Raw genomic sequence first — 13,789 nt, 5'->3', positions numbered from 1 at the left:
TCCCCTTTTTAACTGGACAAAACACTCCTATATCTTATCTGGTGGTTCTGTTACTCAAATTATTTCAAGATCTCAAATTATTTCAAAAAGTGAGAAAAATATGGACTCTATGGTATCTGATCCCCAAGATGCGTGAGACAATGTGAGTGCATCACACCAGTGGTCCATCTGTAGGCAGGTAATGCACAGATTTAAGCTCTGTTGTGATATGCTGCTATAAACAAAGGCAGAATAGGGCCCAAAGTGTTTAAAATGGAGGCAACAGACCTGGTGCGTCTTCTGCTAAGCCCCAAACCGCCAATCATATTCCATATACTGTATACATTAACAGGCTTCTAAGTTACAACCAACACTTGACTTTCTACCAGGTAGAAATTTCAGAAATAGAAAGACAAAGGACAATTTTGACCCCACCCCCTTTGTTCCTCAAAAGGATTCTATGATCCTTATATAAAATTTCATTACTACTAAAGCCAAAAGCCAATTGAATACAGTAACAGGAAATCATGGCAATGAAAAATGACTTCATACGCAAGCACCGACACACAAGAGAACGTCATGGCCTTTTTCTTCATAAAGTTTTCAACGTTGCTCTTAACAATACCCTTTTAAAAACATGTTGCTGCATTTCATCAAATTGATGGAGGTAGTTATATGTGTAAAAAAAAGTTTTTACCATAAAAGTAACATGTTGTATTATAATAATACATATCAAGTGTGCAAAATGCCGACAGATTTGTGTTGACCCTTTAAAGTTGAACACAATATAGAGATTCAACGCATTCTGGTTTTGTAAACCTTTCAGCTGATACATTGGAAGGAGGATGATAGATATTCAACCATTCAAGACAAAGGTCATCATGATTTTATCACGGAGTGATAAAAAACACTCAAGCTCCATTCTTGTGGGTATAATTTTTTATATTCTCAAGATGGGCTTTTCTTATATTTAAAAAAATGCACAATAAGAATGTTTCTTTTTGTAATTTTGGTTTATAATTACATGTTCTGAGAGTCACATTAATGCTAATAAAATGCCATAAACATTTATTGGCCAAAAGCCATGCCGACATTAACAGGACCCTTTTAAAGCTTGTCTTTGGGAACCTTCAAATATCACCCAGGGAGAATGTATTTTTAACATCGGAATGATATCATCTGTGTAACTGATGCATGTATCAATTTCAATAACTTTAACTAAAAGAGCTGAAGGAAGAATTTCCTCATACATGGTAGTATCTTCCCCATTCACATTTTAATACTGCATTTTATTAATGTTTGTTTTGCTTTCAGCTATAAATTAAGATACTATATTAGCAATTTTATTTAGTGAACTGATACATACTATAATTATCAGAGCACATCTCAGACAAAAAAAAATCATGGTTAGCTACTGTAAAGTGTTATAGCAATTCCCCCTTAAAACACTAGTAACTCTGGAATCTGCCTGTTTTAAATATTCCCAGAGTTACATATGTAAGCAATAAATTTCATCAGGCAATGCATTTCTGGGTTATTACAACATAGCTTCGAAGGTATTTATAGGCAGGAAGCCAAGTGACGAACCAACCAAGCAGCATAATAACCTCCGTTCCATGCACTGAGCCATCTTTACCACTTGTAGCAAAGAGCATTTTTACATGATAATAAAGAATCCTTCTAGACCTGGTTGTTGTAGGTATAAGTGCTGCAACTCAAAGTTTCACAGGATTCCAAAAAGCTCAGTGAGCACAATAGCATTACCTGTACAGAGCACTTCCCGCCATCAAAAAGGAGAAGGCTTGTACAGATCTCCAGTAGACATCTGTGAGACCCTGCTATTGTCCAGAATCTTTTGATTTGCAATGGCATGACCTACCCCACTGTAAACTAAAACCAGTTGTGTCCAGTGTTTGTAAAGCTATGTCATAAGCACCTGAAAGGTGTTATAAGAATAAGAGTGCACCTTCAGAAGACAACACAGAACACAAGAGAAGCTCGAGTAGGCTATACGAATGGCTCTCGTTACCAGATGAATATACTGTCTTTACTGGTACACTTGGTTATAGCACCTGGGTATCACCAAAAGACAGAAAGTATAAATATCAATGCACATTCAGCAATGTACACTGCTTCTGAATTACTGTATTTTTCTTCTTCCATTAGTACTATCTTTATGGTGACATGAACATCATTTTCTGGAGTATGGGATTGCATAAATAACGGTGAGCAAAATTTGTCCCTTTGTAATTCTGAAGTTTACTCTTGAAATTGTGGAGCCCTCTAAAATTAACAGGAATAGGGTTGTTGTTGTTTTTTAAAATTACTTTGGATTAGGAATTTCAGGGCATAGGTATAACAAACCTGTGGATACAGAGCTTCTGCTATCAACTTTGTGAGACACACAAAAAAAAGAGGTAAAGTGATGTCTTTTATTGAACTATCCTTTGTTGATGAAAAACTTAGCAAGCTTTTGAGTACATCAATGAAATCTATTTTATCATCTCTTATTCTTGCAGACTAGAAAAGTAATCTCTCTTTACCAGTGGTCCTTCTGAACACATTTAATATCAACTCATATGACTTAAAAAAAAAAAAACTAAGTATTTCCATACAATGTTAACTCACAAAGAAATGTAATTCAATAAAAGGCCTGAAGTTTATTAGTCTCTAAACTCTGTTCTCTGATAACCTCTACAGTGTATGCTAGTTTCAACAGCCTAATTTAGGCACTCTAAAAGTTACATAAAATAGAAATATGTCCTTCCATAGAAAGAAATCAACTCTTCAGGCTATTTACTCATCATTTGTATCACAAAGAACTTTCTTCTTCTTCTTTGTTCAAACAAATCATTTCAATAGTAATTTGGAGTAACAACTGGAGTGGCACAGTGAACACCTATTTAAAAAACTACCTTTCTTTGTTACCTCTTCTATCACTTAGTGACACGCTCCAATCAAAGTTAGGTTTCTCCTTCCTCACCTTAAATTCAAAGTCTTGTATCCCTGCTTGCAGCTAGGGGAAATTAAGAAATAAATTTTAGGCAAGCATATTATATATTTTTAAAGAAATCAAACAAAGCAAAAATAAACAGTATCTCCATTATCTCTCGCACCATCCGCATCTTTAAAACATGACCTCTTTTGACTTACATTGGCTATGGATTCTTGCAAGATCATGTCATGAAAACTCACAGTGAAAATGACAGATGTATAAATAATTCACAGGTAGTGTTGAGGTCTTTCCCTAAGTTTTGTTTGGCATTGATTTCCCCCCAAGGTGACTCTTAGATGTTTACTTTCAATGGAGGCTCTGCTATAAAGGGAAAGCATCAACTCTGTGGTAAAGAGCTTAACCAGTGGTAGGGGGCATCACATATCTGTGGCATTTTTAAAACGAAGTTGGCAACTGCATGACATTGAAAATGCAGATTACACTTACAGTGTCTAGACTTTCATATATGTGCTCAGTTACGATTAAGTGAAGCAAAAGTGTACATATTATCCCTACTGCTATTCTGCTGCTACAGAGCCGCAAATGTGAAAAGCAATACCTTGAAATAAAGATTTCTTTGTTGCCCCTAGCCTACTTAGCAGCACAGTTTAAGTCAGGGATGGGGAACATCCGGCCCGGGGGACGTATGCGGCCCCTGAGGACATTTTCAGTGGACCTTGGGAGCTCCAGGGCCCAGCCACGGAGGCGCAGCACAGTGCAGCCCTCCCCGAGGGTGTTCCTGGGGCCACGGCTTGCGGGGGCGCTGTGGCGCCCTTTGGACCTCCTCTTGTCAACTGTTGGTCGGCAAGAGGAGGGGGGAGGGACGCTTCCCCAAGGCTGCCCCCTACAGTCACGGCGTGTAGAAATGCCGCGGAACACTGTAAACCTCTCTCGAGGCCGGCCGCTCCCGGCAGCGGAACATGCGCGCAGGAGCCGATCGGGCTTGGAGGGCCTTTTGTGAACTCAGGGTGGGGAGGTGGGAGGGCGTGGAGGCTGGGGCCCAGTCGCGAGGGACTGCGTGTGCTGCCGTGTGTGTGTTGGGGGAGGCGGGGGGCCTGGTTGCGCGAGGCCGGCGGGTGTGTGTGTGGGGGGGGAGGCTTTTCTCTCTTCCTCTTTTTCTGCCACTATTTCTCCTTTCTCCCCCTCTCTCCCTCGTCTCTTTCTTTATCTGTCTCCTTCTGTCCTTTTCTCCCCCTCCATTTCTCTATTTTCCTTCCTTCCTCCTTTCCTTCCCTGCAGATAGGCTGCCGGCTATGCCCCCCTGGCGACTTGTTTGCTCGGGGCCCACCGCTGGCTTCCCTCCCGCCTTGGAGGGGGGAGGGGGTGCCCTTCAGGCCTTCTCTGCGTGGCCTCCCCTGTGATTGCCAACCTCCAGGTGGTGGCTGGAGACCTGGCAACCCTAGCCTCCCCCCGCCGCGCCGGGAGATCTAAACCTGGTTATGGCCCCCAAATGATGTCATAAATGAGCAAATGGCCCTTGGCAGGAAAAAGGTTCCCCACCCCTGGTTTAAGTAGACACCAAAAAAACTGTGCAGTTGAGATGCCTGGTTTTTCCCCCCTTCCCAAAGACGTAAACATTAGTCCCAGTGTCGTAAACTTTACTGTATAGGATGAAACAGAAGATCTGAGGCAGAAGCACTATCAAACACTTGTAACAGAAGCTTGCAGGCAATTAGCAGGTTTCTGCAGTTTTTCAGCTTCACTCGTAGGTGGGTCAGCAGCTGCTCGGTAGCTAAACACTGTACCTGCACCACCGTGTGCAGGACTGAGCGCCGGGTTCTGACGTCGGTTGCTTTCAACGATACTTGACGTGTTGGACGCTAAGCTTTCACGAGTACTAAAGAGGGGGGAAAATACACATATAATACACACACACACACACACATATATATCCATCTGCTTTGCCAGAAGATAAAAAGCATAAAAAGTTATATAAAGGGATTCTTACATTTTTACACAATGTTATTGTAACAGAGCAACCTCACCTTTAACTAACAATATACCCTGGACTGTGTGAGCCCTGCAACTTTACCCCTGCAACTTTACTCCTGAAAGTTGGTACTGGTTGAAAAATTCAGCACGCTGGGAACAGATACATATCCTTGATTTAAAAAAGAAAAGAAAAACAAAGCAAAGATAGGCTTGCAGAGTTTAAGCAATACCTGTTAAAATGCTCAAAGCCACAAAACGGTGCAGTTATTGAATTAATACTATTAATTCTTGAAATTTTCAATATTAAATTTTCAATATTCCAATCTTGAACAAATGTCAGTATGCTGATGTTATCATTTGCCATTCAAGTGTGGCAAACAATATCTCCACACTGCTGGAGAAACAGAGCACCTTTGCACTCCCAACTGGTACACTCAAGTTGTGAGAAGTGACTGTTGCGCTACAGGCTCCATGGAGCACTATTTGCACATCTGTCCCTTTTCCCATTGCATACAGCAGGGGTCCCCAACATTGTTAAGCCTGCGGGCACCTTTGGAATTCTGACACAGTGAGAGCAGCCACAAAATGGTTGTCTTGCAATGGCTGCTGGCCACAGGAGGCAGAGCTAGCCCCAGAATGGCTGCCGCGGTAACACAACAAAGATCCTTGTGCTGTGGTGGCAGCTGCAACCAAAGCAATGTTGTTGTTTTTTAAATCTGAATGGCCAATTAACTCTCCAGTGGCCAATCAAAAGCCTTGCTAGCCAAAAAACCCACCTGGCCCTACTCACTTTTTAAAAACACTTGGCAGCCACCAGGAAAGGTGCCGGTAGGCACCATGATACCCACGGTAACCACGTTGGGGAACCCAGCATACAGAATAATTCACGGTATATTTGAAAAGTCTTTTTTTTTCTTTCAAAACTTCCAAGATACAACATGCTCACAACGTGGACACCAATTCCAAATTTTTATTGGTAACCACGACTTGAGAATTAATTTATGCATGGACCAAGCATATTTTAGGCAATGAAGATACCCCACCTTTAATTCTTGTGTGTCTTGTAAACATAGTCAGTAGTGGCAGACGCAGGTGACAATTATAGTACGTGATGTTAGGTGGGTTTTCTATTTACCCTATATGCTACCTAATGGCTCTTTGTAAAAGTTTGCAAGGGAGTCGATATTTTGCTTTTGAATCCCCTCACTTTCCTTTGGTTGTTCCACATATTCTTAAATATAAGAAAGTTTGCTTCAGTGAGCTTCTTCCACAGTTAGCCATCATTCTACTAATAATACTATCATCCCCTGTGCATTTTTACAGTTATGGAGTCAGTTTATTTTATTCCGTATGTGGCTTAAATAATGAGGATTCTCAAGGGAGGGTGCTGTCAGAGCACCTCCCCCTTATTTTATTTTTAAAAGGCCCTAAAATATCAATGTAATCCTGTAGTGCTGTAATGATGGTTTAAGCAGGTTCTCTGAATTCCAAACTTCCATTAAAACAAAGAAGATATGGAGATATGCCCTTTTTCTTATATCTCTGTGAAGGAAGAGGCAAGAGGTTTTCTTAAAAAAAAGTTGGGATTCAGGCAACCTACTTAAACTATCACTATAACACTACAGGTGTTATATAGATACTTTGGGGCCTTTAAAAAAACTGAAATCACTCATCTTGTAGGGAGGGAGTGGTTTAAAAATGACAACAGTCCAATCATTGAAAAATGGGCTGGAGGTAGGTGGAACAAAAAAAAAAAAAAAAACTGATAGAAACATTATTCACTAGGAAAAAGCTGACTCAAAATCAGATTCCAGACAAACATTGGGGTAAAAGTGGTCTCAAAAGAGCTGGGAAAAACCCCTGGGGGAGGGGGAACCTGAAGTGAAAAATAGAAGCACAAAAATGCATGTGGAAAATCAGGGATACACCAAAGCACTGTGGGACCGACAAAAAAACAAAAACATGCAGAAAAGCCCTCTCTCCCCACCACAATGGTCCCCACAAGCTTGTAGTCTGGAACCCTCCTCCTGACCAGTGAGGTAATAATTTTTGCTCCTCCTGCCTGGATGATAAAGGTGGTACCCAGGTATAAAACAGCTGAAGAACAATTTTCTAATATTAACTGATAAAGTTTGGAATCAAACATTATAACAAATTAGGTAAGATGTTACAGTTGTTCAAATTCTGATAATTTAGACTCTTGTTAGCCATAACAAAATTCCCAGTGTAGTGGAGGCGGCGTGACCTCTTATCACGGAATAAGAGGCACTTATGCTGGTGGTGGGGGCAGTTCTGTTGGTGCCTGGGCGCTGCGGAGCTGCACGGTGTTCCTCTGACACCACGGCCTCTCCAGGACCTAAATCCCGAAGAGAAATGCGCCACTGGTGTGTGTGTGGGGGGGGGGGTTCCCGTGGCATCCCCAGGGGCAGAGTTGACTGTAGTCAGCTTCCTAAGACCCTTCAGCCCAGGAACGCCCCCTCCAGCAACAGTGTTGCTGCGCCAGGTTTTTCTTGGCGCAGCATTGCTGTTTTCAATGCAGCTAGTTCCCCCATTTTCAACATTTTGTTTTTTAAAAGGCCCTTTCTAGCCTTGCAGCAGCCGGGAAACCTCTTTGGAGGCACCGCGGTGGCGCCTCGGCCACGCCATCCCCAGCTGCTGCAAGGCTCAGGAAGGAGCTGTGAGTATGGAAAAGATTTTGGACACAGAAGCTCTTTCTTCATCACTTTTGTGACAATGGAAAATGTACCATACTGATGGTTACGAATATGCAAAAAGCGGGAGAGTTCCTATTAATTTGCAAGCAAAATGGCTCAATAGTTACCCAAGAGGTTAAGCAACAGACTGCATTTACAGACTTTATGGGATTCCACACAAACATAAGACTGATATACACAGTTTAGCCAGAGAACCTATCTTCACTTATCTGTTATCAAATGTGTGTCTTTAAAACTTGGCAACATGATAGAGATAAACACACTAACCCCAGGAAAGTATGGTTGTCCATATAGGCGCAAAGGCTGCTTACTTAGCAGGATAATAACTTGCATATTCTGTAAAATAACTGGGATTAGCTCCAACTGTGCAACAAGCCCATAAATACCTGATTGCTGCCTACTTTGGGACAGATAATCAACCAACTAAGTACATCAAGATTGCCCCAAGCTGCAGGAAAAAGAATGTCATAAAATATTAAAAAGTAATAACATGGCCCCACAATAATTAATAGGGAGCGCTAATGTTAGGTTAAAATATTACAGATGTTTATAAATGCATGGGATAGTCCTACCGTGGAGAATTGAACCCACTGTCAACAGTGATGCTGCTGCTATCCATGCTGTCCAGTCTAGCTGAATGTGTGGCCCTCTGATTGTTGCTGTTTTCAGTTTCCTTTGGAGTGAGGAGTGTGAGATTTTTCTCAAACTTCCTTTGCAGGTCTCTTTCCTTTTCCCGCTCAAGAAGCCACTGCATAGTACCCACATCATCCCTATTCTTCTCTTCTTCAGCATTTTTATTTGTCCCTTCATCAGAATCATCATCATCAGACACATTGTAATAATCAAATGATGCTTCCTGGTTCCCAGCTTGCTCTTGTCTCTGTGATACAGGAATAACTTGCGTAACGGAGGTCACCATCGTTTGCTCGACTTTGTCACATCTGCTCGACAATGTGTCTGACGGCGTCTTTTGATGAGGTTTTAGTAGTGGCACACTGGGCTTATGGAAACTGTTCACAGACAACGTACTGTGAAGAGGCTTAAACAGTGTGTCTTTGCTAAATATTTCTTTCCTCTTATCAAGGCTACTAGATTCTGTGTTGTGATGTTGAACCAGTCGGCCGTTCGCAATGACTTCAGGGGGTTGGCTAGTAGCTATTAGTCCGCCATTATTGTTTGGCCCTTTAGGCGACTCCTCTTTGTGTACTCCTGGGTCTCTGGCTATATGTTGTGACTGCCTCTCTGAAGGAGGCACTTTTTTAATACTATCTGTTAAAGTCACTGAGTCGTGGTCATCTTTATTTTTCCCCAAAGGTGAAGGAGCAGTAAGTACAGTCTCACTAGAAGTGTTACACTGAAAATAATCATCAGTGGCTGATTTTGTTGTACAAGAATTGAGCTCACTATAGGTTGGTAAATTCTCTGCTGGCTTGTTTTGTTCCAACAAGTTACAGGGAGTGTCTGCATTGCCACCTGTCTTTTCAGGTTTAACTACCTCTTTGTAGTTTGCAGATGACATCAGAGCCCTTTGATGACTGAGCGACTGTGAAGGCCTTAAGGTGCTATCATCAATGTATGTTTGGCTATTTGTTTGGTCATCTTGGCTACAAGCTTCAGCTATCTCTTCGGGTGTACCCAAAGAAATAGGACCTAGAGGTCCTTTTGAGTTATCCATTGATCGAGACCGCTCCTTGGCTTTATTAGACCTCTCATTTCTTGACCGTCGGTCCTGCGTATGGCTGTGGCTTCGATGGACCTTAGAATGGGAGCTTCCCCTTGAAGGTTCAGGAAAAGGCATCTCAGTTCTTCTTTTGGCTAGTTCACCGGATACATCCCATTCAGGCGTCATTGGAAAATGAGATTCAAGAACATTAGGACTGCTGTGCATGATAAAGTTGTCCCTTTTGTGTTCTATTATGAAGCAGCCTTCCCGTGGGGACCTAGTGAGGGGGTCATAGAAGTCATAGTCTCTTTCACCAGGTACATCCAAATGGGAACCCTCTGAAGGATCTCCTTTAGAGACCCGAGTTTTGCTGTGTGACCGAGATTTTCCATGAGACTTCCTATGACTTCTACTTTTTTTACTTCTCGCACTATGGTGAGCTGAAGATCCGGCCTTGCTTCGTTGAGCCTTTTCTTCTTCAAGTTTTTTCATTAGTGCAGTGTGCCTCATAACGTTTTCCACAGTCAAATCTGGATTAATACGCCTAATAATCTCCATCTCTACTTCCCTAGGTATAGTGGTAGGAGTGTCTTCATCCCTCAAAGGCCATTCCTCAGGAGGAAACTGGGCAGAAAAATTGGCCAGTTGCTTTGTCTTGTCCTTTTTGAAACTAAGCCGAAACAATTTTAGCCCGAATTTTTTAGACTGCTTTTCTCCATCTTTAGGCTTTGTAAGAGTCTCAGTTTTATATGAAAAATTTACAGTACTTTTACTTTTTTCGGTGGGTGGCACCTGGCAGAGAGAAGGGGGGCAATAGGAATCCTTGCAGTCTTTTGCTGATTTTCTCTGTAGGGTGGAGGCATGCATGCTGTGCATGTCTTCTCTGCAACAATGGCAAGAGTCGCAGTGGTTTTTGGGTAATGTTCGGTCTCTGACGCAGCCTGAGGTGGAAGGAGTTATAGTTCCTTGCTGTGGAGAGGTACACTGAGACCTGTCAGGTATCCTCTCATCAAGATGGTACCATTTACTGTTAGTTCTTATAAGGGATGGAGTTATAAAATATGTCTGTGGAGTCACAATGAAGTAGCCGTCGGGAGTTGGGTATATTTTTCTCTCTCGGACAAGCATGTTTAAGGTATGACGAAGGATTTCTGGACTTGGAGTTGGAACACCTAAAAAGTTAATAAAATGTATCTTATAAATGTGCTTTATCATGGGGAAAAAATCAGAACTCTCATTTTAAGCCCCTCCCTGCAATATTAGGCTTAGATAGGATTTCAGAGTTAGCGTGTTGGGCAAAGATCTGATGCCAAATAAGATGTAATGTCAGTAGATTTGTGAATTCATCTCTCACAGGTATTTTAAGAAGATAAACAGCAGCCATGGGGGATAGGAAAGTGGGCTACGGTCCTTTCCCAATGCATCACTTTCTTAACCCCACTCAGCTCCCTGGAGCAGCAGTTCTCCTGCGAGAAAGGAAATATAGAGTTACCATATAATTGTCTGTATTCCCTCACACACATAAACAGACAAGGAAAATAGAATTGGGGACCTGACTGGGACTGGAAAAATAGTTGTTCCCCACACCATGATGAAGCTCTCATCTAAATCTTACAACTCCTTTTGCTGCTAACCCTTGAAAAAATACACAGGATATTTGTTCACAGATCTCCCAACATCATGCTTGTTTTTCACTTACTTCTTGCACTTCAGGTGTATTAACTAAAAAACAGAAAGTGTTAGTGAAGTGTGAAGACTCATTTAAAAATGTTTTTGGCAAACTTTAAAGGTCAAAATCATAGCCTCCAGGTCAGACCCTAAAATAAAAACATTGTACGGTATCCATCCCCTCTTCAATTCTTGCAAAGTGTTTATATGCCAATTGTCTTGTGTTTTTCCCCCCAGAATATAAAAGTTATAGTAGAAAAGGACATAGTACTCCTATTCCATGGGGAAACAACCCTTCAAAATTAGATTAACATTTCCTTGATAAACTTTTATTACCTCTAAAACAGTACCTTTTAAGGAAAGTTCAGAACCCAGACATTGTGTTCCAGGGGAAAGGGTTATTCCATTGTCAGGTCAAAATTAGGCCTGGTCTATACAAGCAGTGGAATTAAGTGGTAAGGAGGCGCAGTGTGCCAAAGTGGTACACGACCAGATAGGCAATAGAAAAGATTGTCTAAAGACACTGTACAATTTTTATACAAAAACTGAACAAATAATTGCTCCAAAGGGATTGTTTAAATCCCTTTGAGAGCCAGCGTCGTGTAGTGGTAAAGAGCAGTGGACTCTGACCCGGAGAACTGGGTTTGATCCCCCACTCCTCCACATGAGCAGCGGAGGCTAATCTGGTGAACTTGATTTGTTTCCCCGCCCCTGCACAGGAAGCCAGCTGGGTGACCTCGGGCTAGTCACACTCTCTCAGCCCCACCTCCCTCACAGGGTGTCTGTTGTGGGGAAAGGAAAGTGCTTGTAAGCAGGTTTGATTCTCCCTTGAGTGGTAGAGAAAGTTGGCATCTAAAAACCAACACTACTTCTTCTAAATCTGAGGTGCCTTCATTGTAATGCATTCTATATGAGTTTGCTCTTCAAATCAACTTGGAAGCTCCACTTGGTACAGAACATCATAATATGCATGTTACACAGTCTGTAGTTACTCTAGTGGTTACTACGCTCAAGGTAGGATTGCCAATTCTGGTTTGGGAAATTGCTGGACAGTTGGGGGATGGTGGGGTACAATGCTACACAATCTACCCTCAAAAGCAACCATTTTCTCCAGGGGAAAGGATCTCTGTCATCTGGAGATCAGCTGTAATTCCAGGAGATCTCCAAGCCCCACCTGGAGGTTGGCAACCCTGATTCAAGGTTCTGGTCATCAACTACAATGTCTGTGAACCAACATACCTTCAGATGTGGGTCATTAAATTTGCAGATGACACCAAATTGCGAGGAGCAGTGAACAAACCCGAAGATAGAGACAGAATTCAACGAGATCTGAACACACTGGAAAAGTGGGTGGATGTAAACAAGATGCAATTCAACAAGGATAAGTGCTGAGTTCTACATCTGGGTAACAAAAATGAGGGACATGTATACTGGATGGGGGATATACTTCTGGGTAGCAGTGTGTGTGAACAAGATCTTGGGGTATGGGTGGACTGTAAATTAAATATGAGCAGCTAGTGTGATGCAGCAACAAAAAAAGCTAATGCAATCTTGGTGTGTATCAACATAGGCATATAACATCCAAATTGCAAGATGTCGTAGTTCCACTGTACGCTGCATTGGCCAGGCCACACCTGGAGTATGGTGTGCAGTTCTGAAGGTCCCACTTCAAAAAGGATGTGGACAGAATGGAGCGGGTGCAGAGGAGAGTGATGAGGATGATCAGGGGCCTGGAGACCAAGCCTTATGAGGAAAGTTTAGGGAATGTTTAGTCTGGAGAAGAGGAGGTTGAGGGGGGGCATGATCGCTCTCTTTAAGTATTTGAAGGGCTGTACTTAAAGGAGGGCAGGGAGCTGTTACTGTTGGCAACAGAGGATAGGACTCGCAATAATGGGTTTAGATTGTGGGCGGAAAGGATACTAGGAGGGGGAATTTACAGTAAGAGTTGTTCAACAGCAGAATCACTGTACTTATGAAGTTAGTAAGCTCCTCCTCACTGGCTGTCTTTAAGCAGAGGCTGGACAAACACTTGCCAGAGATTCTCTAGGTTGATGCTGCATTAAGCAGGGGGTTGGAGTAGATGGCCTGTATGGCCCCTTCCAACTCTGATTCTGTCTCTTTTGCTCTGTGACAACTTTACTCATTTGACCAAAGCCTTCTGAAGGTGATACTTGCACAAGGGAAAGATCAGCAACTGTCTGATCTGCATTCTCTGTAGTGGCTCCCACCTTAAGAAACAGCCTGCCTGAGGTCAGGAAGGCCCCCACTTGGGTTGCCAGGTCCCCCTAGGCAACTGTTGGGAGGGGGGCTTACCAGCTGCAGAGGGAGGCTGGCACCAATGTCACTTCTGGTCAACAACATCGAGGAAGACGCTCTGGTATTTGGGCATAAACTCTATGGTAGAAGCTGTTTTTACCAACGCGTTTTGCCTAAATACCAGAGCATCTCCCTTGACACCTTTCGGAAGTGATATCATCTTACCGGTGACATCAAGGCCAAGGCCTTATTTTAAGTCTGGTAAGACCTCCAGCTGGCCAGAGGGAGTGGGCCCAAAGCGGGGGCTCCCCCTCCCTCAGTACAGGTCTGGCAGCCCTAGCCCCTACACTCCTAACATTTCACAGAATGTGCAAGACAGAAATGTTCAAGAAGGCATTCTGATAAAGAGTTTAGAACTGCAGTATAATGGAACAGCTCAGGAGATTGCTGTTACTGGAGAATAGATTGTGGTCTATTGTAGTGTTTACTGTATGTATCACCCAGCCTTAACGGCATTGTCTTCTATCTTTGTAATCTACTTTCTGTATTAAGGTATGTCGCAACTTACAAACTTTTTTTGCA

General features: G+C 42.5%; 1 protein-coding gene across 3 annotated transcripts in view; it reads right to left on the bottom strand.

Annotated features, from left to right (window-relative positions):
* Positions 1 to 4,485: 4,485 nt before the first annotated feature.
* Positions 4,486 to 13,789, bottom strand: part of STOX2 (storkhead box 2) — a 144,568-nt gene continuing 135,264 nt past the window's right edge. For all 3 annotated transcript variants that reach the window (XM_056855659.1, XM_056855660.1, XM_056855661.1), the window contains exons 3-4: positions 8,193 to 10,455; positions 4,486 to 4,811 (exon numbers count right to left, since the gene is read on the bottom strand). In XM_056855659.1, the coding sequence (XP_056711637.1) occupies positions 4,616 to 4,811; positions 8,193 to 10,455 (2,459 nt within the window). In that variant the 3' untranslated portion in view covers positions 4,486 to 4,615. The remainder of the gene's footprint in view (positions 4,812 to 8,192; positions 10,456 to 13,789) is intronic.

Source organism: Euleptes europaea, chromosome 9 (assembly GCF_029931775.1).
Source record: "Euleptes europaea isolate rEulEur1 chromosome 9, rEulEur1.hap1, whole genome shotgun sequence".
In the NCBI taxonomy this organism is placed as follows: Eukaryota; Metazoa; Chordata; class Lepidosauria; order Squamata; family Sphaerodactylidae; genus Euleptes; species Euleptes europaea.
Note: the sequence above shows the minus strand (reverse complement) of the source record. Positions and strands in the feature narration are given on the sequence as shown.